Raw genomic sequence first — 27,424 nt, 5'->3', positions numbered from 1 at the left:
TTTTTTTTTTAAACCCTTACCTTCTGTCTTAGGATGTATGATTTCCAAGGTAGGAGAGCAAAAAGGGCAGGCCTCAGTGCAGTAGGGGTTGGGGGGGGGCGGTGTTGGGTCTTTCCCTTATACCCTAGAATTCAACTTTCTCTATGTACCTTTCAAGTTGTCTCAGGTAGGAGAGCCTTGTGGCTCCCTCTTGTTGGTGGGTTTGAATTTCTGTCTTTTTGGAAGCTTTGTGTGTGTGTGTGTGTGTGTGTAAGGATAGTCACAGAGGACTCGACTCCTGCTGCTTCTAAGCCACCATCTTGACTCCACCCCTCTCAGAGGAGTTTTTTAAAAGAGTGAGCCAATAAAGCCCCCATAGTCTTGCTGGAAAACAAGCTTTGCCTAAAGAAGCTATAGGGTGTTTTTTAAAGTATCCAAATTTGAATAATTTAATAGCTAAATGTTTTGGGGAAAAGGCAAAAAGAAAAGAAAGTTTGGGTCAACTTTGGGGGAAATGTCAGAAATACATTATAAGAATCAGATCTCTACCATGAAAACACATGAAAAAAGTGTCAAAATTGAGTTTCGGAGATACAGAGTGCCCAAGGTCTGCTGTTGCTCTTCTCAGTGATTTTTCAGGAACTCTAGTACCCAGAAGCTGGAAGAGATCACCTTGAGGGCATCCCCTTCAATCTCCCAGGGGATACAGGAATGGCATGATGAAATTCTCCACCATACTTGATATAGAGAATAATTGGATCCCAGATCAAGAGCTAGAAGGGACCTTGGAAGGCCATCTAATCAAACACCTTCATTTCACAGATGAGGCTCAGAGAAATGACAAGACCAGAGGTCTAGAGATAGAAGAGAACTCAAAGACCATCTAGTCCTGTTTCCTTCATTTCATAGGTGAGGAAACTGAGGCTCAGTAAGATGACAGGATCAGAGGTCCAGAGATAGAAGAGAACTCTGACACCATCTAGTCCTGCCTTCCTCAGTTTACAGGTGAGGAAACTGAGGCTCAGGGAAATGAAGTAATTTGCCCCAAATCATACTAATAACAAATAGCAAAGGCAAGCTTCAATCTGCAGTTATCCTCTGACTCAAACCCAGAGCAATTTCTACTGTTCTATGCTAAAGAAATCTACTAGCAGTCACTTACCTCCTCTGATAAGTCATCTTGATCATCCTCACCAAAGGCAGCTTTAGTGACATTTGAAAATAACCCTTGTGAGGTGTCCAGTAACTTTTTCCCCAAATTTATAATAATCACTGCAAGGTCAAATTCCTTCCATGAACGTAACACCTAAAAAAAAAAACCAAACTATTAATTACCTTTGAGGGATGCATCTGGGTACAGTCAAGTAACATGCATCATTTTCTTTTTTAAAACTGTAGAAGATTGATAAATTTTGGAAGCGTTTTAGCTTACTGGCATATGGTGATGACACTTTTAAAAAATCAGCATTCATGCAGCTAGGGGTTCAGTATCAGTCAAATAGAGTGTCAGGTCTGGAGTTGGAAGGACATGAGTTCAAATTTGACTTAGCTATATGACCCTAGACAAGTTACTTAAATCCCTTACTTACTGGGTCTTTTGCCTTGGAACCAATACTTAGTACTTATTCCAAGACAGAAGTTAAGGTTTGTTATTGTTGTTTTTTTAAGTATCTGGTTTACTGATAAATAAAAGTTCTTGGAGAATTCGGTTTCTGATTATATTTGCTAGCAACCAGTGAAAATTAATCTGCATGACTTTATAGAATGGAATCTCACTGAACTTTTTTTTTAATGTCCTTGGGCAAGAAATTTCTTTTTCGATTTGATTATGCCAAAAGTGAGTGTCTTTCACTACTACTAACTCTCATATGAGTCTCATATATTTGGTGTTTTAAGGTGGGTAAAGTGCTTATTTCCATTCTTTATTTCATTTGTCCAACAACAGCCTGAGAGGTAAGAGGAATTATTATCCCCATTTTACAGGTAAGGGAATTGAATAGGAGAGAGTTTGGGGCCCTAGGGACCAGGGTCACAAGGTTGTTGAGTACCTGTTGCAGGATTCAAATTAAGATCTTCTTGACTCAGAGGTCAGTGCTCTTGCCATCATGCCATCTAGCTGCTTATTAATCTTGGTTTTTTTAAAATCTCATCCTCCATCTTATAATCTATGCTCTGTATTGCTTCCAAGGCAGAAGAACAGTAAGGGTTAGGCAAAGGGGGTTAAGTGACTAACTCTCATATGGGCCTTATCTATTTGGTGTTTTAAGGTAGCTAGGAAGTGTCTGAGGCCATATTTGAACCCAGGACTTCCTACCTCTAGGCTTGGCTCTCTATCCACTGAGCTACCTAGCTGCCCTTGTAAACTTTTTGGAGCAAATGTTTAGTAAAGATTTCTAAATCACTAGGAAAGAGGACTAGGCTAGAAATGTTTTGTTCTACCTAATTCTACTTCGAGTCTCAGTGGAAAGGTCATTCCTGGCCACAGAGAAGGAAACAGATACCTAGACTGCCATAGACCTTACCTACCCTGAACCCCTCCATCGGACTCATTTCCACACTGAGCAGGAAAGACTATCTATAAATTGTGCTGAGCAAAGTGCCCAAAGAAGATGTCTGTGAGCTTATTGCTGATGGAAGCACCAGAAACAGAAGAAAAAAGGTTTTCTGTGTCACCGGGGAAATTCTGGATGAAAGTAAGCCTATGGGGATCCACCCAGAGTATGAATTCTCTTCCTTCTATTCCATGTCAAGTTGTGATAGAAGGACATCTTCAGGTGTATTTGAGTCTAGATTGTGAATAATTGTGAGCTCATCATGAAACCAATCAACCATGGAATTGTTGAGTTATTGTCATTAATTGTATTTCAGTTGACAGCCTTGTTTTATGAAACTCCAAATTGACCCTTGACCCAGACTGAACCAGAAGCCCTCTGCCATCCCTTGATCACTCTAGAATCAAATCTTAAGGACTCTTTGTCTTCTTAGTTTCTCTTACGGTTTCTAGGTCACTCTCCAGTATTCTAGCTGGCTATGTCTTCTTTCCCAAGCCTCTATATGCCCAGTCAGTTGTTCCTCCTTGGCTTCCCTCCCTAAACTCTAACTATGACTTCAAGTTCTTTAGTTTAGTGGAAATTTGCCTGGTTGGTGTCTTTCCTGGAGACAGTGTTCTCCTTCCCAGAGTGATGACTCTGTGTGGTGGCCTTAAGAGCACTGTCTCCCTTGTCCTCATTTAAGATGCCTTCTATTATAACTACTTTGGTAGTTTTTTCAGGTTGACACAATATAACTGGATTCTTCTGTAATCCTCTGTGTTTTATGCATGTAACAATAACAGCAGTAACAACTGCTAACATTTATAGAATGCCTACTACGTAGATACTGCGGTAATAATGAGAATGATGATAACGATAGCTACCACTTATAAGCACCTACTATGTTCCAGGCACTATGCTAAGCACTTAACAGTTATTATTTCATTTGACCCTCCCAGAAACCCTACAAGACCCTCTTACAGATGAGGAAATCAAGGCAAACGGAGGTTAAGTGATTTGCCCAAAGTCACACCACTAGTTTGTGTCTGTGGCTAGATCTGAACTTGGAAAGATAAGCATCCTAACCCCCAGACCCAGTATTCTATCCACTGTGCTGCCTAGCTGTCCAGAGGATTTCACAAGATCTCTCAGAGGGTTCTGTGTAAAGGGAACCCCTTCCTCCCAGGGTCGTGAACTTTCTGCTTGTTGGAGTCAGTCCATTATTAGCATGGCTGGAGGAAAGGAAGAGAACTAATAAAAAATGAGACCGTAGAGGACATTGGGTGCTTCTCTGGAGGTCTTTGGCTGGGATCTTTCTGAGATTCAGTGTTGGTAGCTAGAGAAGAAGACACTCTCATGGGCTGGTAAGATTAGGGTGGTAGGCTAGGAAATATTTTTCTATTTCCTTCCCTCGTTTCTTTCTTGGACTAAATTTATATTAACCTTAAATTGTTAAAAGCTACTATCATCCTCGTGACTTAAGGGTTAGTTATTTTATAAATGGTGACCACAACAATCTTTTTAACTAGTATTATATTTCCAAACCAATTTCTAAATATTACATTGGGCATAATATTAATTTTCAATATTATAATTCAGGACACCAAAAAGATGAAGAACCTTTTTACTGGAAGGTTAGATAAGAGTACTAGACCCTAGAAATAGCTCTCTTCTTTCTATAGGAAAGGCAAGAGGAAGAAAAAGGGAGGGAAGAAAGTGACTGCAATCAAGGCAGGAGATAGAAAACCAGTGAAAAACATATAGGTTTGAAAAGAAATGCTACTTTTTCATTTTAGAAATATTCTCCCTGAGAGCAGGTATATGGCTCAGTGGATTGAGAGCCATGCTTGGACTCAGGAGTTCCTGGATTCAAATCTAGCCTCAGATACTTCCTAGTGACTCTGGGGAAGTCACTTTACCCCCATTGCCCAGCCCTTACCACTCTTCTGTCTTGGAACCAACTCACAGTATTGATTCTAAGATGGAAGGTGAGGGTTTAAAAACTTTTTTAAATAAAAAGAAATATCCTCCCCCAAGAAACAGGTAGATTTGTTGACTTTGATGCTGTTGACACTCTGCTTAAAATTGTGGCTTTGCAGATTAGTGAAATATTGAGTTATCCTTCCTCCTCTCCCTTTTATTCACTTTTTCTTTTGTCCAAACCTGCAATTTCACTGAGATGGAGAACTCTCAATGAGGAAATTCTCCTTACCACTGGAGTTGGCACCTCTTCTGCACTTTCTAGCCTTAGATATTTGCCAGGATATCTCAGAAGCACAAAAGAAACAGTGTAGAAAGTTCCAGACCTTTCTCAAAGTCAAAATGATCTAATCTCACATAAAACTTTCAAAGGCACAAATTCCCAAACTTTTCCATAATGCTTTCAAGTTTCTAAAGCACTTTATACACATTAGCTAGTAAACTCCTTAAGGGCAGGGGCATCTTTTGCCTTTTTTTGTATCCCCAGGACTTAGTATGTTGCAAAGCACACAGTAGGTGCTTAAAGTGATTATCTCAGTTGAGCTTCACAACAACCCTGCAAGGAGGATCTTACAACTAATTTCACCCTTATTTTAGGAGAAGTTAAATGTCTTTCCCATAGTTTCACATAAAGTGTCAGAAGCATTATTTGAATCTTTAAATCCAAGCCCAGTATTTCATTCTTTATGCTAAGCTGCCTCTCAGTATAGACCATAGAATTAACACGTCAGCACATATGAACTACAAGCTTTATCAAGGCCCAATTTTCTTTCCCATTATATGGGGCATTATATAGTGTTATTTGAAAATAGAACTTAGCATTCATTAGGGCTTTTTCTTCTTTAATCGCACTGTGTGTTATTTTTGGATGGAAGAGGAGGTTAAGGAATTTTTCAGTTATGGCTTTGAAGGCACTGATAAATGGGTAAATGCATAGTGCACAAAGCCATAGAAATTCTCTCTGTCTCTATCTCTCTGTCTGTCTCTGTCATATCCCTCTGTCTGTCTGTCACTCTCTCTCTCTCTCTCTCTCTCTCTCTCTCTCACACACATACACACACACACACACACACACACACACAAACACACATACACATACATGACTGCTCTGTGAATAAGATTTCATGAACCACAAATGGCAAGTGAAGAACACAATCAATTTAACAACAGAAGAGTTGCCCGCTTTAGTGACACCTTTAAAATTAATTAACTTCCAAAGAAGAGTCATTCTTATTTATAAAAGAAGATCAAGGGAGTTTCTAATTCTATCTAGGCCAACATTTTTTTCCTGGCCAAACGCTATGTTAATTAACCAAATGCTCTATTAATTAATCAATCAACAGGTATATAGTAAATGCTTAGTGCCAGGCTCTTTGCTCAGAACCAACAGTCTCTAAGTCTTCTGAAAGGTCTCCTATCTGGCTTATCCTAAATAAGATGAGATGGGCTTAGAGCTGTCTGGGCCCCAGTTCTTGAGATTCTACAAGAAGTTACATCTCCTTGCCCTGATTTAAATTGAACCATGAACTAAACCTGGTTCTGGACCTCAATAGAAGCCTCCACCTAAGGAGGATCTAGTTCAGTATCAAAACTGAGCTAATGGATAGCCTCTCTCTTACCCCTGTCTATTGCCCCTGTCTCAGTGCCCTATTCAGCATCCTCGATCAGTTTCTTCATCCACTTCCATCTACATCAAGGACAAATAAGTAGATTATCAATCACAGAGAATATAAGCAAATATTCTCGAGATTGGGAGTTCCAAAAAATCAACCTGAGAGCTTACATGCAATGCTGAAAATATCATGCAGTTATTATTTTTAAAACATGAAAGTTTTACTTGGAAAGTATCATGAGGTCAACTCTAGACTCTCAGAGGAATCTTCATTCTGCCCTGTGCTTTGTTTTGTTTTTTTACTTTCATTTTATCTAAAAGTAGGTCAACTTAGATTGTAATGTTAAAAGCATTTGAAGCAGACTAAGTATGATTTCATGACAGGAAGTCTCATTTGTTATACTTTGAGGAATATTGTGGGATCTGACCACACCTTCTAGAAGATTTCTCACTCTCTCAATGTGTTTTCAATTCTTGGACCCTGGGTCATATAGCCTGATGAGTACCTTTGCCGTGTAATAAACAGTGCACGCAATCATATGCTGGGTAGACTCAAAATTCCCCATCTGTCTCTTTGGAAAGGTAACACCTGGGATTTCTTGCAAAATTACCAAACACTTAATTAGGACCTGAAAAACAAAAGCTTGGTGGTTAAAAAGACATATAAAGATCATCTGTTAACAAATGTTATACTCAATAGCTGCCAATCATAAAGCCAGCAAATGTAAAACATTACATCGATGTCCATTGGGAATCACAGGTTTTTGGTTGTTTTTTTTTTAACTCAATACAGAGGAGAGGTAAAGACTAGGCCATGGGGGTCGAGTTATTTGCCCAGGGTTACATAGCTAGGAAATGGCTGAGGCCAGATTTGAACCCAGGACCTCCTGTCTCTAGGCCTGGCTCTCAATCCACTGATCCCATTAAAGAAGTTGAAGGAGATGATCCCGTACTGTGTGTGTGTGTGTTTTTTTTTTTTAATTCTTACCTTCCATCTCAGAATCAATATTATGTATTGGCTCCAAGGCAGAAGAGCAGTAAGAGCTAGGTAATAGGGGTTGTGATTTGCCCAGGGTCACACAACTCGGGAGTGTCTGAGACCAGATTTGAACCCAGGACCTCCTATCTGTAGGCCTGGCTCTCAATCCATGGAGCCATCCAGCTGCCCTCAGTAGTAAAGTTCTCAATTGAGTAGCTTCTTGTGAGTTTTACCCTTGCCAAAAGCAAGCGCCAAGTGAGTGAATCACTGGGGTTTCCAACAAGCCCAGTAAATAGGGTTGGGTCCTGGGTCATGTCAGAGTTGGAGCAACAAGGAAGGTAGAACAAGGTGATGGCTATGGCAGTGGATAGACAAGAGCCCTACTGGCAGCCAAGCTTTCTGAGAGCCTCACTGACTGGCCCCTCTGATGAGTGAACAGAATGGCTAGAGTTCAGATGTCAAGCTGGGCTTTACTTTGTCCCAAGGACATCCATGACATCGAGGCTGGGCCACCTTCTTCCTGACAGTAGACTCAGTTTTAAATCACCGAGAGACACCACAGCGGGACTTCTGAAGGCCTCCATCACATAGACTGCCAACCACTGGTTCTACCAGTATAGTGGAATATGCCTCCTGCTTCATTGAGCTACCACACGGATAACTTTCTGGAATAGAGGTAGCCATTATTATCAGGCTACTCGTGTTCTTAACCTACTGTCTGTATTTTGACATAATGAGTTTGCTTGTAATCTTTCTAAGGTCGTAAACTCCTTTTCCCTGACCCCAGAGGACCAAAGTTGGGGGCGCCAAATAGAAGCTGTAGAGGGGCAGATTAGGGGCTCAACATAAGGAAAATCTTTCCTGTGATTAGAGGTGGCCAGTTGTAGAATATATTACTTGCAGAAAAAGTGAGTTCCTCATCACTGAAAAGCAGGAAACAGAACTGAACATTCTGCTGAGGGGGTTGAAGAAGGGATTCTTGCTCAGGCATTGGTTAGACTTGACCACCTCTATCATTTCTTCCAACTCTTGAAATATTATAATATGATCATCCAATATGGAGGGGGACCATTCTCTTAAATATAGTCTCTACTACTCTCAGGAATCAATCTTGAATATTGGATTGGTCCAGGCTCTCCTCCAGCTCCCATACCAGCACTCTCTATTTGCCAGACAGGAAAAGTGCCAGTTCATAAGGAAGAGCAAAGTAAAGTAGAGGACACCAAGCAATATTTTGCTTTGCCTCAAACCTTGGGTTACCCAGACCCTCATAGCAGCTCATAACAGAAATCAGTCTCTCTGGGTCTGAGCTAGGCTTACATAAGTATGAATTTTGAAGTATGGGGAAACCACGAGAGGAGTTCAAAACTCCCTATTCATTTAGACTGGATCCATTTGTTGCATGACCAAGGGCAAGTCTCTTTCTTCCTCAACTCCTAATCAATTTCTCCGATTCCCACTGTAGGCCAATGCCATCCTATAGGGAGACACTACCTCCCCCACCTCCCAAAAAAAGACATCCTCCATCATCAGCTACTCTTACCTGGATTATTGGAACCAGGACAATATTGTGAAAGATTAGAGGGGCCAGGAGACCATAGCAGTGAACAACAGCTTGTAGGGAATAACTAAAATTATTTACATGGGTACTAAGTTCAATGACCACAAGGATTCTCTGACATTCAAGTAGTCTGAAAACCTGTTTAAAAAGAGTAAAAAATGATTTTATTACTCAGTTGCAATATCTGTTTCCTCATTGACTCTTCTCCAAGAAAAGAAAAGAGCCTAGAACCTTAGTAAGTCCTTGGCTGTTGTTTTAGAAAACCTAAATCTGGGAGCAGCCACTGAATTCCAGTTTCCCAGAACACTAATTTCCTTCTCAATGAGTAAAAAGTATACCATATTTATAAAATAATCTTGATTGTTTCTTGCTGGGTCAGATATAGAAAAATAAGAACCTCGAGTACTCTGACAGAAACAAGAAATAATTTCTTTAAAGCGTGTGTCTCCATTTTGTATTTGAGAAGAAAAATCAATTTCTTCCAACTCATAGATTTAGAACTGGGAACTCAGAAGTCATCAACTATTTGTTTTTGTTTTTTAATGGATTTTGTGGATGATAAAATTGAGGCCCAGAGAGTTTAAATAGACTTGCCCAAAGTCACACTGGAAGTCAGTGGTAGACCTGGGATTTGAAGTCAGGTCTGCTGATACCTTATTGCATGGCCTTTTCTACTGCACCACACTGCCTCTATAGATTAAAAAATAATAATGGTTTGAAATAATAGTCACAAGCTCACAGATATAGAGGTGGAAGCCTGGAAGTCCAATTTCCCTCATTTTATAGAACAAGAGGCTAATGTCTAGTCATCCTGGAAACAAGACTTCTAAGGAACTTTTCTCACACTTTCACTAACAGATTCCAAACTTTGCCAGAGGGCTTGGGAATAGCTGAATGTCATACCTAGACAAGAATAAGATTTTATTCGCCATCTCTGATCTACTTTACCAATAAACATTTCTTTGGGCTTCAAGATTGAAAGATAGATAAATAAACCTCAAGGATGGATAAATCCTCAAAGCCCCCAAACAGTAAGGATTTGGTTTTGGTGTTTTTTTTTTTTTAAACATAAATGAGGCAGTATGAGTATCATAAACTTTCAAAATATGGTAACTGGAAAGCCTCACATTGTCCTAATTTAGTTAAATAAAAACAAGTTAATTCTATTCCTTAATGGTTTTCACTTTCAAGGAGGGTACAGGATAAGAAGATTGTTCAGGTGTTTCAATCATATTCAATTCTTTGTGAGCCTGTTTGGGGTTTTCTTGGCAAAAGATACGAGAGTGGTTTTCCATTTCCTTCTCTAGCTTCTTTTACAGATGAGGAAACTGGCTAACAGCGTTAAGTGACTTGCCCAGGATCACACAGCTTGTAAATGTCTGAAGTTGTATTTGAACTCAGGTCTTCCTAACTCCAAGTCTGGCACTCTATCCACTGTACCACTTAGCTGCTCAAGATGAGAAGAAACAAAGTGCAATTCAATAGGGACAGTGGATGGTGTTTAAACCCTAGAAGAAACAAACTGCAAAAAAATTCAGGATTACCCTAAGTGGACAAATAAAAGAGAAAGAGACATTTGAAGACATAGACAGAGCCAGACAGATAAATCTCAGGGTCATGGTCAGCTAAAATGTTTAACTTTTAAAATATATCATTTGATTGTTAAGATTTGTTTGATTATTGAGAAGTAAGCACTAGCAAGCTTATTTCTTTTTCTTTTAATAGGTTTTTATTTGTATTTAACATATCCATGAGTCAGGGAGACCTAAGTTCAAATCTGGTCTTAGACATTTATAAGCTAGGTTACCCTGGGCAAGTCATTTAACCCTATTTGCCTCCATTTTCTTATCTGTAAAATGAACTGGAGAAGAAAATGGCACACTGCTCCAGTATCTTTGCCAAGAAAACTCTAAATGGGGCCACAGTGTGTTGCACACAATTGAAATGACCTCCACCTCTCCAAAGGAATGGAAGGAAGAGTTCCTTCTCCCTTCTCTTCTAGGAAACTGATTTTCTTATTTGCCAGAACCTGAGCCCATAAGCCCTGCATGCACAGCAAACATGGAAGAATAGCCTTGTTGCTGATCATTGTTGGAGATTCATAGATTAAGAGCTTTCTGTCCCAGAAGGGGCTTTGTTCGGTTATAAAGAAAGGAAAAAAATCAAAGCCATTTCACATTAAGGGCATCTTGCTATCATTTCAATCCACTTACTTGTTGACAAGTGAAAACCTCATCTCCTCTAATAGTATCACAGAAGAGCTTTTTTTCTATAATATTAATATTACTTATTATGAAAATGCATCTAATGAAATAGTATAAGAGGATTGATGAAGACTCTGACACGGTCTCCAGATGTAACCTACAACACAAAAAGCAAGAGACAGTGATGGCATGGTAAAACACAGCCTACTCCAATGTGCACACTGGGTTAATGATGGCTCTCAAGAATCAGGTTTCAACAACTACTCATTGGGAGTCTACCAGAAAAGGCCCAGTTTGTGTGTAAGATGCCTGTAGTGGGGGGCCATCACACAGCCCACTTGGCTATGCTATTTAGAGATCCCTCTCTCTCCCACGAACTAATTCTCCCCTATCCCTCAATATTTATTCCACCTGTCAACACTATATCCCTCAACAACACTCTCCAGAGATAGGCAAAATCCTTTGCAGAAATTAGTGGAGAATTTTATGGGCAACTATGTAAACTTTCACATTCAACGTAAATTTAAAAAGAGCAAAATTTATACTGAAGAGACATGCTGGGGGGGGGGGAGGGATTAACTGTCAATTTTACATATTTGTCAGCCCACAGGTAGGGAAATTTTCACATAAGCTGTCCCATTTGGGGTTGAATTGCTCAAAATCTGTTCCCTTTTTTATTCCTTTTCCTAAAGCCTTAGGCCAAGAAGAGAACTGGGCATATCCCTTGCTGCTTCCAGATCATTGTTTCTCACTCAGTCCCTCTTGTCTTCCTAAATCTTGCCATTTTCTCTCACCATTCTGATCTCAGATGCCAACATACTCATTAATCCTTCTCCAGCTTCCTCAGTGACTTGAGCCCCTAGCTCCTTTGTCCTCTACCCCATCTCCTAACAACATTCTCCTGATTCTGTCATCTGGGTTGATGAGCCTTCTACTGCACCAGGCTCATGGTTCCATGACCTCCATTGCAGTCACCTCCATTTCCATCCCATTCCATAGCCCACCCTCATTGTAGCACCTGAGATTTCACTGTCCCTGGTAAATGTAAAACCTTGAACTGTAAACTTCTCTCTTGTCCTTTGGCTCCTCCCTCTGTCCATCACTCCCACTGGCACTATTCCTTTTTCCTGAAATTATTTCTACTCTCTTGACAGCTCTCTCTCCTTCTAGGCTATCTTACCCAGTAATGCTTAATTGTCTTCTACCCAGATGTATGTATGTGTGTGGTACATTGCCGCCTGCAAGTCTTTGTCTTATTGACCTTTTATCCTTCCCAAGCCCCAACTTGTCCATTTTCTCTGTTACTAATCCCAGAATGCCAGCCATATTGGCATATGTCACAATATGACTGAGCCCACTACAGTCACACCATCTAAACTCAATGTAGCCCTTATTATTTCCCAACAATCCTTTCACTAATTTTCTTGACTCCTTCTATTTCCTAGTTTCTTCTGCTCTTCAAAAGACCCTTTCTTATTTTTGTCAGCTAATGCTGTATGGGAAATATAAAGATCAGATCTAAATTTGAATCTGATCCTCACCTCACCCTCTTTTTGTTTGACTTGTCTCTGAAGAAAAATGACTCATTTTCCTTCCTAAATTAATCCCCACGTCTATACTCCTGATCTTATCCCCTCCCACATCTGCTAGGACCCTCTTCTGCCCTTTATCTCCAGTCTTTCTCTCTGCTATTTCTGAGCTTCTATAAATTCAGTTGCATTCCCTACTATTTCCCTGAAAACACTCTGACAGTAGTCATATTTATTAGGTACTTACTATATTCTAGGCCTTTCTCACCTCGACACATCTCCCTAACCCTTAAACACTCTTCCACATCCCCCTCCCTGAGCTTCAAGGTTCCCAGACACATATTCTGCATTTTCTACCACAGTCAGTATTATTCTTGTTAATATTTCATGATATTTTTATACACGGATGTCCCCATTTGACTTTGTAATGCTTCTCTATGCTTTGCGCATTATTTCTCATTCTCATAGTGAAGTTTCTAACAAGATAAGCATATCCTTGGATGTATATTTTCAATTCAGACAAATATAACTGTTTACAATATGTAATAATATTGCATGCCAAATATCATACTCATTAAGAAACATAATTAACATTAAAATTATGACCAACCACTGAACAATCTGATCCTAAAAGAACTGTATCTCCAATAACTAAATCCATATTTTAAAAACATTTTTTCCAATTACCTGAATGGTGTGACAGTTAACAAGCTACTTAAAGAAAAAATGTGTGGATTTTCTGGAAGAGGAGGATCGACGAAATAGTCCCAAACAGGTGCAAAGGCTTTCTTGGCCACTGAATATTTACCGAGTTGAAAGGCAATCTATAAGACAAGGCATCGTTTTGAACTTTGATATTTTCATTTGCAACATGTGAACAGATATTTCAAACTAACTTTGAATCAGTACTATCAATCCCTGATTTCAAGTAGAATTGTTTTAGTTTGCTGCTTTAGTTTTTTGTTTCTTTTATGTGAGTCTTCTTTCACAACATGACCAAAATAGAAATGTTTTGTGTGATCACATATGAATAAGCTAGGTCCAGTTGCTATCATCTCATGGAGGGGAGAGGGAAAGGAGGGAGAGAGAGAATTTGGGTCTCCTTTTTTGGAAAATCTATGATTTAAATTCTTATTACAGGTCGTTGGGGAAAAAATAAAATATTATGTTAAAAAATGAAGAACACTGCACACCATGGTAACTATGTCAGCTGGCAAGAGAGACTAACACATTTTAAAACCTCTTTCATTCCTAAATTACATGGAAATATGAAATCTCTGAAAAGATATTCAAACCCTCCTAAGCAAAACAAAGATCACATCTGAGCCAAATTAATTTCATTTCCATCTTTCACTGCAGTACATGGCATATATTATAAATATTGTTATAATGAACAATCTGTTCCAAGAGAAACAGTCCTATTTCCCAAACCAAAAGTAAGAAATGTATTTCATTCTTTCCTGACTGACTGACACTTTGGGGGCTTTCATACAATAAAAGAGATACAATTGAACAGAGTAAAAAATAGAGCTAAGAAGAGGATACAATCTGTCTTGTGTTTAACACTTGGAGTAATTGTTATACCCCCCATATCCACCTCCCTGTGCCATTCTAATCTCTTTATTACATGGGGAGGATCTGAGATAACATATCTCAGAAAGGCATCTAAAAATGTACTCAGCTTTAATGCATTTTCCTTTGTAGTCAATGGAACCTATGGCAGCTTCAGCAAGACCAAATCCTGGTTCCTTTTCGCTTTGAATAGCATCCACAGACCACAGCCCAAAAGACCAAGCCCTCCTGAGCACCCAGATCACATGGCACGTCTAGCGCAAGCAGACACACAGAAATCACAGCCCAGCCAACGAAGGACAGAATAGCCAGCTGCCATGAGGGCAGGCCTCCTCCTAGAGCCAAATCCCACAATGACTTATTTTCTTTGGTCAAAGTATCCCAAACCTCGAAGCTCTTCAATAACCTCCGCTACACTGATATGAAGTTATCACATGATAACCAGTATAGCTGGTTTATATAAGCAGCACTTGCCTGCCAAGTGACCTTGACAGACAGGTAGAGCCACTGCCCTGTCTAAAAACAGCCCTCAGGAATCCCCAATGTGAATCTAAGGCGATTCATTTGCTGGGGAACCTAGACTCAGAATGCCTTAGTCTCCAAATGTGCCAAATCCACAGTTAGCTCTTGCTATTCAGCCACTTTCAGTCATCCCTGACTCTCCATGACACTATGGGGGATGAGGGGGTTCTTGGCAAAAGGTACTGGAATGGCTTGCCGTTTCTTTCTCCAGTTCATTGTACAGATTAGAAAACTGAAGCAAACAGGATTTAGTGACTTACCCAGGGTCACACAGCTAGTAAATATCTAAGGCTAGTTTTGAAGTCAGGTCTTCTTGACTCTAAGCCCAGCACTCTATCCACTGAGCCACTTGGTCACCCACTTCTCTGACTATCTTCTCTATCATAGCCCAGGAAGCTCATCATTGGAATAATTTCATCCTCTACGATCTACTCATAACTATGTGAATTCCAGAAGTTCCATTTAAGGAAAGAACTTAGCTCAGATATTTCATTTCTCACCTGGCTCCACTACTCTGGGGCTACTCTGACGTCAACATCATGCTCCCATGATGGGTGCTTTCTTCCCCTCTTTACCTTTTCAGCTTCCTCTTATATATTATCTTTCCTGTTAGATTATAAATTCCTTGAGGATAGGGACTATCTTTTCCCTGCTATATTTGTTTCCCCAGTGCTTAGCAGAGTGACTGGCACATAGCAGGTAGTTAATAGATATTTATTAACTACTGACTTCTTTGGTTATCTGCTATTTTTTTTATCAGAAAATGGAAAAAGAAAAACTGTGGAGGAAGGAACAATATTTCAAAAGGTTTGTACCTCAGTCAGATGTAAGCGAATAGTAACAGTAGAAAGTGGCATGTAAATCAGAATAGGCTTAGATGTCAGTCCAATTCCTTGCCCAATAAGTGTTCCAGCAGAGCAATAACCAGCAAGTGCAAACACGTATTTTTCATTAGGCTCCAATCCAACAACTTCTAAAACGGTTTTACTAGTAGCAGGTACCTATTAACAAATAACATATCAGATTCCTAAGGGGATATATTAAGACAACATCCATACTATTAAAAAAAATAATTCTATAAATGATCCCTCCAAAAATATGCACCTATCTTTTTGTTTACTGTAATATTCGGGGTTTCCCAAAATCTTGGCTCAGGTTTAGTCCTTAATAACTACACCAAGACTTCTGGGATACCCTATACAATGAGAAATTAGTTATATTTCATGTCACAATTCAACAGATGGTCTGAAGCAAACCGTGACCACCATACTTATTTCAGAGAGAGAGAAAAAAAACTAGTTTGTGCTAATAAGGCAGCATTTTGGGGAAAATATATTATATGGACTCTAGCACTGGTTTTGACTTACTGGTTCTCCACAGTTTAGAAGACTATGGTCGTTCAATCTTACTTTTCTCATGCATGTTCCTGCTGGACGTCCCAAAATGACATACCAAGCGACCTTTTAAAGGAAAAAGATAGCCTCATCATATACAATCTAAAAAAGCTATTCAGCTTCTTTCATTTCATTGCATTAAGAAGGAATGGTTTCCTGAATAAGTATGTCATCAAGTTTCTCAATGAATTTTAAGTTCATAATGATATGAGCAATTTACAACATATCTCTAATAATTCTTGGGCAAAACAGCAGATTTAGTGCTTGCTACCATGACTCAACTGGGCTCTGATTTTCTAAGAGGTTTTGTAAGCTCTACAGCATCATGAAAATGTTGATACCTCTGACAAGATGTTAACAGGGAGACAGGTTTTATCTGCAATCAAATGTATTATCTAACATATTACTGTTAAAATAGGAGACCTACAGTGGCATATGAGCTGAGTTTTGAACAAGGATAAAGAAGGTGAAAGCTAGAAGAATGGAACATCTATCAACCATGGTGGACACCATGTACAAATGAATGGATGCATTAGAGACAGAATGTTGAGAAGGGGGAGGGGAATAGGGAGCCAATAAATAGACTAAGAGAGATAAAAGATGAGAGGGGGGGGAGCAATTAAGCACCAATCCCCTTGGATTGGATGCCCAATCTCCTATTTCTCCCTCACCTCTAATTAGGCAGCAGATAACAGGAGCTCAGTAGAGGCAGAAGAAGAGAAAATATGATGACGAGTGATAACTGAGAAGTTGTTCCCTCTAGCAACAGCCTGGTATTTTTGTCTCCATCTCCTCTCCAACCCACCCTTATCTCCATTAAACCTTAGACAGTCCATTGATAACACTTAGACCTTAAACCAAAAGACAGAAGGCCTCTAGCAACAGAGGGCTGATTGAAAGAGCTGAGACATGGTGGATAGGAAAAAAAGAATTATTTTACTTTAAATCCATACCTTCTGCTTAGAATCAATGCCAAGTATCAGTTCCAAGGCAGAAGAGCAGTAAGGGCTAGGCAATGGGGATTAAGTGACTTTCTCAGAGTCACATAGCTAGGAAGTGTCTGAGACCAAATTTGAACGCCAGACCTCCCATCTCTAAGCCTAGCTCTCTATCCACTGAGCTACCTAATTCAATTTCCCAGTTTTCATATAGAAAACTTAAAGATTATGGCATCATTAATAGATTAGAGCATTATTGTTTTGTGTTTAAATTAAAAAAAATAAAATCCAAATTCCAGTCTCAGCAAAACAACTATTCAAATTTTATTCAAATAAAGTCTATTTATTTAATTCTACTAAAAATAACAGATGCAGTGAGGCAACTCAGTGAATAGAGATCCAGACCTAGAGATAGGTATTAGGTTCCAATCTGATCTCAGACACTTCCTAGCCAAGTGACCCTGGACAAGTCACTTAACCCTTATTGCCTAGCCCTTACTGCTCTTCTGCCTTGGAACTGATACTTGGCATTGATTCTAACACATAAGATAAGGGTTAAAGAGAAAAGAAAAAAATACTGTACTTTTATACCTTTAAAAATAGCATATAATTAGTATATTTGGGGAATTTTTAAATGCCATGTAATCTTTTTTAAAGAATATGAATTAATTTATATAGATAATTCTAGGAATTATAATTCACTAAAATTTTTTATTTTGCAAATTAAAGTACTTTAAGAAGAGACTTTGGTAAGAATTTTTTAAATGGATGAATTCTAAAATTATAAAAATCTTCTACTTAAATAAACACATAGCACCATCTAGTGCTGTAGCCAAAGACTAATAATATTTTCTGAAATATGTAGAACCAGTATATATGAAATAACTAGATGCTAGGTCTCAAAAGGAAAGAGTAAACCTTAGATACTTATACCTACCACTTTCTAAGTATCAAGAAACTAAAATAATATAATGATACCAAAATGACTTAAGGTCATATGGTGCTTGGTTCCCTCACTACCTATCAGGCAGAGGTAGAAGCAAGATTACTCCCCATTCTGCACAGATTAGAAAGCTAAAAGTTTGGAGAAATCTTAGTGAATACAGAGCTCAAAGATTTAAATGTCCTCACTTTAAAGATAAGATAACTGAGGCTCATGGAGGTTGTGAGCATCCCAAGGTTCTTCCCACCAGTAAATGGGGGGAGAAAGTAATTAAAGCTTAATACACTTTTTTCTCCCGGTCTTACTCTCCCAAGTACTTTGACTACAAGACCTTTATTATTTCTGTCTTAATATCCTTAGAACCTAGCTTAGGATGTGGCACTTAGAAGAGGCTTAATGGAATGATCAGACTACACTGCCTTGTCACAGTGAAATGACTGACTGAAACACATCCAACATAAATATATTATGAAAACATTATAGATGAGCCAATTGCCTATAGTATTTCAAAATGTAGTCAAACCCCATTATTGAACACATTAATTTAAATTCAATTCAACCAATATTTATCAAGGACCTACTATGTTAGGAAAGCTAGGTGGAGCTCAGTAGATAAATAGCCAGGTCTGTAGGCAGGAGGTCTTGGGTTCAAATATGGCCTCAGATACATCCTAGCTCTGTGATCCTGAGCAACGACCACTGCCCAGCCCTTACTGTTCTTTGCCTTGATCACTATTGATTCTAAGATAGAAGGTAAAGGGATTTTGTGGTGGTGGTGATTGGATTTTTTTAAACCCTTACCTTCTGTGAAAGAGAGAACTATTGAAGGAAATGCAAGGACTAGATTTGCAGTGTTATCTCATGAAAAAAAAGGAGATAGAACTCTGGCTGCCAACAGGGGATGGGAATGGAACTTCCAGCTAAGAAAAGGAGAGGAGCAGTTGAGGATTCATCTTCTTCCTTTTGAACTGAGAAGAGGAAGGAGCAATTTCCACTGACCATATCTAGCTATCAATCCTTCATTTTCAACAGAAGAGAGTCAGACTAACCATCTGTCTCATAGTGTTTGGATAGCAACTTTTTTCCCTTTGGGGAAGGCAATAGCCTATGCTTCAGACGACTCCTTTCAAAGCTATATCTCTGTGCCAAGAAATAAATCATCTTGAGACTGCAAAGATACTAATATCATCTGGGACTTAGTCCCTAGACTTAAGCTTCAAACCCCTGAAGAAACTAGAGGAGGAATATAGTTCAGGGACTTCCTGCTCCCTCTTTCCTAGCCTATTATACCAAACCCTTTATCTAATAAATAGATATTTTAACTAATTGAGAAATCAGATATCTTCAATGTACTAAAGGGGATCATAAATACTATCAACTCTAAGAAGAAAATAGGAGAAGAGATTGAAGGGGATTTTCTCTTACCCTTCATCTCTAGTTAGATAAATTTCTCTAGACAGCTCTGCCTGGGAGGGAAGTGATGTTCCTCTTTATCTGTTCCCTCCCTCTCAGCTACCTGTAAAACTTTAGTTCCTGATTCCCCACTAGTACACTTCCAACCTTTCATTTTAGAATCAATTCTATATATAGGTTCCAAGTCAGAAGAGCAATAAGGGCTAGGCAATTTGGGGTTAAATAACTTTCACACAGCTAAGAAGCATCTGATGCCAAATTTGAACCCAGGACCTCCTGTCTCTAGGCCTGGCTCTCTAGCCACTGAGCAACCTACCTGGCCCCTGTTTTTTTTTTAAAGAATCTACCCTGTCTAAAGTAATGGTGATACAAAACCAAAACAAAACACCCCTTGCCTTTGAAGACCTTACTTTCTATGGAGATAATGTGATATGCATGTAGAGAATCAGCATCTAGGTGGCTCAATATATAGAGTACTTGTCCTAAAGTCAGGAAGATTCATCTTTCTGAGCTAATTCTGACCTCATACACTTACTTACTAGCTATGTGATTCCCGAGCAAGTCACTTAACCCTGCTTGCCTCAGTTCCCTTATATGTAAAATGAGCTAGAAAATTGGTAATGACAAAATGAGCATCTTTTCCAGGAAAACCCCAAAGGAGGTCACCAAAGATCAGAAAGGACTGAAAACAACCAAAAGACAACAGGTCCACTCCAGGGAGAAGGCATCTCAGAAGAGGCAACAAAAGCTGAGCCTTGAAATTAAGAAGATAAGGAAGCTGAAAGGTAGAAGTAAGAAGGGAGCCTCAATCAACTATGGTGGACACCATATGCAAATTAATGGATGCAGCATGTTGTGTGCCAGTCCAATTTGGTTGAACCATTAAGGACAATAATAGGTAGTGAGGGGGAATGGGATGGGAGGGAAAGGCTAATGAGCAGATTGAAAGAGATGAACGATGAGAGATAGAGAAAGAGAATTCATGGGAAAATTGATGAAAAAGGCAAGAAAGGATGGAATTCAAGGCATAAGAAGAAATATTAGCCTTGACGAGAAAAAAGTCTACCTTATCCTTTGAGAAACTCCGAGGACAGTATTGGTGATATAGAGAGGATTTTTTTTTAACCTTACCAATTGTCTTAGAAGGAATATGAAGTTTTGGTTACAAGAGAGAAGAACAGTAAGGGCTAGGCAATAGGGGTTAAGAGACTTGCCCAGGATCACACAGCTAGTAAGTGTCTGTAACCATATTTGAACCCAGAACTTTCCATCTCTAGACCTGGCTCTCAATCCATTGAGCCATTTAGTTACCTCTATGAAGATGTTTTAAAATGTCAAAGAGATGAGATGAGGACCCTCATCAGTTTTAAGGACTTTTTTCGCAGTAAATTAGAAAGTAAAGTTCTCTACTAAGAAAAGATAGAAATAGAGTAACAGAGATCTTGAGTCAGAACCTGAGAATGAGGCGAGAAAGTTCAAATATACTCAAATAAGTCTATAATGATAAGTCTATAATGATATAGAGTCAGGTAAGTTGTTCTGCCCTCATATTGTACAACTCTAAAGTCAAATTCTATTTTTCAGTTTTGAACCAAATATTGGGTATCATGTAAACATGGCCCATCATCTCATTTAAAGGCGAGTAGCTGAAACCTCGAGTATCTCAGATATTTGCATTCAACAAAACCTGGCGAGAGGCAGGATGACCTGGAACCCAGGAAGACTTGGTTTTAAGTCAATGGCTGGAGGTGATATTCACCTAGAATCAACAAACTCTTTGTTGGAGAAATCTTTGGGAGCTAGATGAATAATCTTCATTACAGTCACCAATATCTTTCCCATAAATACAAATTTATAGTCAAAGTATTACCTTTTCTCCACAAAAAAATGAATCAGGTTTAAATGTCACTGAACAATGAGTTCTTGAAAGTAGTATGGGAGGAGCAGGAACTTTGCTCTGGGGTTTTTCTTCTTCTGTACTCTGCTGAGGTGAATACTGGTTTTTTTGCTCTGATTCAATCTTCCGAATTAAGAACAACGATTCCTGTATTTAAGCATTAAAAATGAGAATATTAGAAAACCCCCAACAACCCTCCCTCAGAGATTACACCAAGAGATCCTCTGTTAAAGCTCCAAGAGGGGAGACTGATAGAAGTCCCTAAAAAACAGAAAAATGAGAGGAACAAGAGCACAGACAAATACAGGGAGGAAAGAAGGGGTGAATTTGAACAAACAACAGAAACAGAAGAAAGAAACTACAATAGACAGCTACTACTCACCAAATGGAACAGAGGGGGAGAGATCAGCAAACGATAAACCAGAAATCCCAGCGAATTGGATACAGGCTGTGGAAGAACTCAAAACACAGCTAAGAGAGGCTGAAGACAATTGGGAAAAGAACTTAAAAATTAAGATAAGTCATCTGGAAACAGAGGCACTTGAACTAAAACAAGAAAATAGTGTCCTGAAAGCCAAAATCATCCAGCTGGAAAATAAGGCAAAGGAGATGAAAGATGAAGCAAAGGAGATGAAAGACGAGATAAAGAGGATGAAAGACAATCTTCAAAGAAACTCAGACCAGAAGGAAAAAGACGACCAAAAAGCCAAAGATGAAATCCAATCTTTAAGAAACCGAGTAAAACAACTAGAATCAAGTGACCTCACAAGGCAGCAGGACACTATAAGACAAAACAAAAAGAATGAAAAAATTGAGGAAAATGTGAAGCATCTCATTCACAAAACAGACGATTTAGAAAATCGTTCAAGAAGAGACAATTTAAGAATAATTGGACTACCAGAAGACCACGACAAAAGAAAAAGCCTGGACATAATACTAGAGGAAATTATCCAGGAAAACTGTCCCGAAATCCTAGAACAAGAGGGGAAAGTGGAGATTGAAAGAATCCACAGATCACCCCCTGTTTTTAATCCCCAACTGACAACACCAAGAAATGTTATAGCCAAATTCAAAAACAATCAGATAAAAGAACAGGTATTACAAGCTGCCAAAAAGAAACCATTCAGATACCATGGAAACATGGTGAGGATAACACAGGATCTTTCTGCATCCACACTGAAGGACCGAAAGGCATGGAATATGATATTCCGGAAAGCAAGGGAACTAGGCCTACAGCCAAGAATAAAATACCCATCAAAACTGACTATATTCTTACAGGGAAAAGTATGGTCATTTAACACAACAGAGGAATTCCAAGCATTCATAAATAAAAGACCAGACCTGAACAGAAAATTTGAAGTCCAACCACAGAATTCAAGAGAATCATCAAAAGGAATAATAAAGTGGAGGATTTCCATGTGAACTGGAACAACCTCCAAGAAGTGATGCAGAGCGAGAGGAGCAGAACCAGGAGAACATTGTACACAGAGACAAACACACTGTGGTATCATCGAACGTAATGGACTTCTCCATTAGTGGTGGTGTAATGCCCCTGCACAATCTGCAGGGATCAAGGAGAAAAAAACACTATCCAAAAGCAGAGGACAAACTGAGGGAATAGAAACACCAAGGAAAAGCAACTGCCTGACTACAATGGCTGAGGGGACATGACAGAGGAAAGTCTCGGAGCGAACACTCTGATGCAAATACTAACAACATGGCAATGGGTTCAAGTCAAGAACACATATGATACCAGTGGAATCACACGTCGGCCACGGGGGGTGGGAGGGAGGAAAAGAAAATGATCTTTGTCTTTAATGAAAAATGCATGGAAATGATCAAATAAAATACTATAAAAAAACCAAAAAAAAAGAAAAAAAAATGAGAATATTAGTGTATTGAGCCTCACTTAGATATATGGACTCCTTTTTATGTAGGAGATGATCTGAATTGTGTCTAAGTATGAAGTAATACATGAAATAACTAATACCAGAGAAGGAGTTGGCTGCTTCTTAAAAAAGTTAAGGAAGATGAAGTAGCACCATAAATCATCCAATGCTTATACTTGAATTTGCTGTAGCATGTGCCTTTTGATGTATGAATCATAGACCTTAAAACTCTAAATGCTTTTATCTAATTCTTTGCATTTATTTTTATAATTTCAGAAACATTATATTTTTATAAATACTATCCTTATTAAATTTTCATTTGTATATTTACACCATGAACTTCTAAACACTGGACAGGGTCTGTTTCTTTGTAGATAGTTTTTAGAAGTGTTCTCCTTTTGGTGTCTTGTATTCTTGGAGTCTCAGCTTGGCATAGACATCCTCAGGTTCTGAAAGGCTAGTAAAGTGGGAACCATGGCTGGTTCTGATTTACTGGTACTTTTTAAAAATGTTTTATTATTTATTTTAACATTCTTTGAAAATTTTGAGTTCCAATTCTTTCCCTCCCTCTCTCCCATCCAATTCAGCCCCAAATGAGAAGGCATGCAATATGCCAACTATACATGTGAAATCATATAAAACATGTGTTCATATTAACCATATTTCAAGAAAAAGCAAGAAAAATAAAGAGAATGAGAAAATTGTACTTCAATTTGCACTCAAGTTCTTCAGTTCTTTCTGGAGATGGATAGTATTTCTCATCACAGGTCCTCTGGAATTGCCTTGGATCCTTGTATTGATCAGAGAATCCAAGTCTTTCACAGTTGATCATCATACAATATTACTGTTACTGTGCACTGGTTCTTCTCACTTCACTTTGCATCAGTTTATATAAGTCTTCCTATGTTTTTCTGAAACCACCCCTTCATCATTTCTTTTTTTCTTAACTTTACCTTGTGTCTTAGAATCAATACTGTATATTGGTTCTAAGGCAGAAGAGCAGTAAGAGCTAGGCATGGAGGTTAAGTGACTTGCCCAGGGTCACCCAGCTAGGAAGTGTCTGAGGCCTGATTTGAACACAGGACCTCCCACCTCTAGGCCTGGCTCTCAAACCACTGGGCTACCCAGCTGCCTCTTTGCATCATTTCTTATGGCACAATGATATTCTGTCACAACTAAATGTCATAATCTATTCAACCATTCCACAATTGGTGAGTATTCCCTTGACTTCCAATTCTTTCAATAAATGTTTTGTGCATATGTGTCTTTTTTTCCTTTTTTCTTTGATCACTTAGTAATACAGACCTAATAGCAGTACTGTTAGAACAAAGGGTCTACACAGTTTTATAGTCCTTTGGATATAGTTCCAAAATGTTCTCCAGGATGGTTGCACCAATTCCCTCTTCTACTAGCAGGTCATTAATGAACCTATTTTCCCTCATTCCCTCCAGCATTTATCATTTCTGACAATTCTGAGAGGGTACCTCAGAGTTGTTTTAATTTGCCTTTCTCTAATCAACGGTGATTTAGAGCATTTTTTCATATGACTATAGAAAGTTTTTACTTCTGAAAATTGCCTGTTTATATCCTTTGACAACTTATCAGCTGGGGAATGGTTCTTATTTTTGTAAATTTGAATCAGTTCTATAGTTCATATTTATTTGGGAAATGGGGTATTTATCAGAGAAACTTACTGAAAAAAAATTATATTACTTCATCATCTATGGTACTTTTTAGCATAATATAGTTTCCCTGATCATCTCTTTTAATTAGATCTATTTTTGTTTTGCTTTGTTTGTGATCATGATTGCTCCCTCTGCCTTTTTTTATTTCAACTGAAACATACTAGATTCTGCTCCTGACTTTTAAGTCTGTGTTATGTCTTTCCATTCCAAATATGTCTCTTGTGAATAAATTATTGTTACATTCTGGTTTCTAATCCATTTTGCCATCTCTTTCCCTTTCATGGGTAAGGTCATCCCATTCACATTCACAGAATTAAAGGAGTATAATTCTTAATAAAAAGAAGTAGATGTGATCATAAAAGACAAAAGAAGTCAAATTAGTGTATAACATTTTAAAGGTTTTCAACAAATAAAATCAATAAAGGTAGAATTAGAAGAATTATTGAATGAGGAAAAAACCATTGGTGCCAAAAGAAGAAACCATGAAAAGAGAAAAGAGGTTACAACCATCAAAACAGAGAGATAAGCTTGAAGAAGAGTCTTAATTCTTCTCTGAGTATTTCATCCTCTGGGGACCCAAGACTAGTGCCCTTGAAATTAATAGAAATTTATTGTTCTGTACTGAAATGTTTCCTCATTTTATAGATAAGAAAACAAATTCAGAGACAGGAAGCAAATTGCCCAGTGTCACAGAATAAATTAGTACCATGGAGGACTAGTACCTTGGGTCATCTGAGGCTGATACAATGCCTTTCTGCACTATAACACATAGTTCTTATTACAGTAATAAGAAAGAATAAAATAACTCCTTAAAATGCCATATTCCCTTAAGAGGAAAATGATCTCCCTAAAAAAAGAGAGGACTATTTGTAAAACAATTTTTATGATAAATAACAACAAATACAATAAGGAAAATAAATATTTCACGAATAATTTGCCTTCAATGAATTCATTTTATTCACCTGCTATTTATTAGCACCACTGAATGATGGAATTTCCAAGTTGGAAGGGATATCTGGCTCAATTCTTTCTTATCCATTTTAAAGATCACAAACTTGAGGCCTAGTAAGGTTACAAGGCTTTTTCCAGTCAGTGTTATAAACAAAGTAAGAAGCGCTAGGTTTTAGCTTTGCCCCTAAATAATTGTGACCTTGGAAAAATCACTAAAGGCAAATCATTATTTTTTCCCAATGACAGAAAGAGGGGAAAGATAGCATGATCCTTTGTTCAATCATTTTTTGCATCATGTCTGATTCTTTTTTACTTCATTTAGAGTTTTTCTGGAAAAAATGCCATTTCCTTTACTAGGTTGTTTCATTCATAAGGAAACTGAGGCAAACAGGGTTAAATGTCCCACAGGATCCCACAACTATTAGGCATGTGAGGGCTGATTTGAACTCAGGAAGATGAGTCTTCCTGACTCCAGGCCTGGAATTCTATTCACTATGCTACCCTAAAGGCTGAAGCCTAAAGATGGGTGGTAAGAATAGGGACTTCAGGAACTCGGAGAAAACTGTCAGAAATCATAGTCTTTTCCAGCATGAATCCTTCACATGAAATATTAGTTTTCACTGCAAAAATGTTTACTTTCAAAGGAAAACATTTGTTTCAACAGGAAACAATCCTTTGAAAAAAGATGCAAATGTTTCAAACACTGTGGCCAAAAGAAGCAGTTCCTTTTAGGCTGCTGAGATACTTTCCAAATGGAAGGAAAGGGGTAAGAGAGGGATGGCGTAGCAGCTACTGAGATGGAAGCAGGAGGGGAACAAAATGCTGAAAAGCTTAATGTTATCTACTATAAATGCTTTTGCAAAACACCATTTCAGTCAAAACACCAAAGCTTTTTAGGAGCTAGCTGGACCTCTTCACAATGGCTCAGAGCAAGTTTGAAAAACATAAAACAGGATCTCCAGGAAGCCAAAGGTAATTACTTTCTTGTATTTTATATCCTTTTAAATCTGCCCAGCAGCTGAAACCTTCTCTGTGTGTAATCTCTCCATTAGAATGGGAGCTCTTGAGGCCAGGGGTATTCTTACTTTTCTACCTGTGTCCTTAGCACACAACAAGGAATTAATGAACTTTTTTCCATCCCACTCTTAGTGGAACTAAAGAGACATTGCCTTCATAAAAGCAAATAATATAAATACTCATTTCCAAAAAATAAAAAAGGCATTTCAACATCCAAGACCAGCAAATCCTTAAAATATCAGCCTGACTCAGACACTTCACAGCTTTGTGACCCTGGGCAAGTCATTTGACCCCCATTGCCCAGCCCTTACCACTCTTCTGCCTTGGAGCCAATACATAGTATTGATTCCAAGATGGAAGGTAAGGGTTTATAAAATATATCAGCTTGATTACTTTTTAAAATTCCTTTTAAATAAGTTCTTCAAATGATGGGTTTGTATTTTAAAATTTTAAAATTTTAAAATTTTGTTTCAATAATACAGTGCAGAAGATAAAGCCTACGATGTTTTAGAACAAATTTGAGATTTTACAACTGTATAATGCTTCCCTTACTACTTTCATTGATGCATGTTAATATTAATAATCTTTTACAGATTTTATACTTAAGTACATCTATTAAATTAGGGAAGGGATACAATTTGTGTCCATGGAGGGAATACCCACACTTGTGAAATTACAGACAATTCAATTAATTGAACTGAGTTGAATTAACAAGCATTTACTATGTGCCTATCCTTTGTCTTAGAAATACTACTTGTAGGCATATAGACTACAAAGAGGTGAAAGATAGAAAGTTGCCATATACAACAAAATAAATAATAGAATAAG

The 27,424-nt window shown here is 38.3% G+C and overlaps 1 protein-coding gene across 6 annotated transcripts in view; it reads right to left on the bottom strand.

Moving 5' to 3' along the window:
- Nucleotides 1-27,424, bottom strand: part of CFAP54 (cilia and flagella associated protein 54) — a 377,407-nt gene that overhangs the window by 272,315 nt on the left and 77,668 nt on the right. For all 6 annotated transcript variants that reach the window (XM_007503244.3, XM_016425734.2, XM_016425736.2 and 3 more), the window contains 8 exons: nt 21,028-21,201; nt 15,837-15,929; nt 15,285-15,470; nt 13,063-13,199; nt 10,856-11,003; nt 8,625-8,780; nt 6,609-6,731; nt 1,142-1,285 (listed from right to left, as the gene is read on the bottom strand). In XM_007503244.3, coding sequence (XP_007503306.2) covers nt 1,142-1,285; nt 6,609-6,731; nt 8,625-8,780; nt 10,856-11,003; nt 13,063-13,199; nt 15,285-15,470; nt 15,837-15,929; nt 21,028-21,201 — 1,161 coding nt within the window. The remainder of the gene's footprint in view (nt 1-1,141; nt 1,286-6,608; nt 6,732-8,624; nt 8,781-10,855; nt 11,004-13,062; nt 13,200-15,284; nt 15,471-15,836; nt 15,930-21,027; nt 21,202-27,424) is intronic.

Source organism: Monodelphis domestica, chromosome 5, assembly GCF_027887165.1.
Source record: "Monodelphis domestica isolate mMonDom1 chromosome 5, mMonDom1.pri, whole genome shotgun sequence".
Taxonomy (NCBI): Eukaryota; Metazoa; Chordata; class Mammalia; order Didelphimorphia; family Didelphidae; genus Monodelphis; species Monodelphis domestica.
The sequence above is the reverse complement of the archived record's forward strand: the minus strand, read 5'-3'. Positions and strand labels throughout refer to the sequence as shown.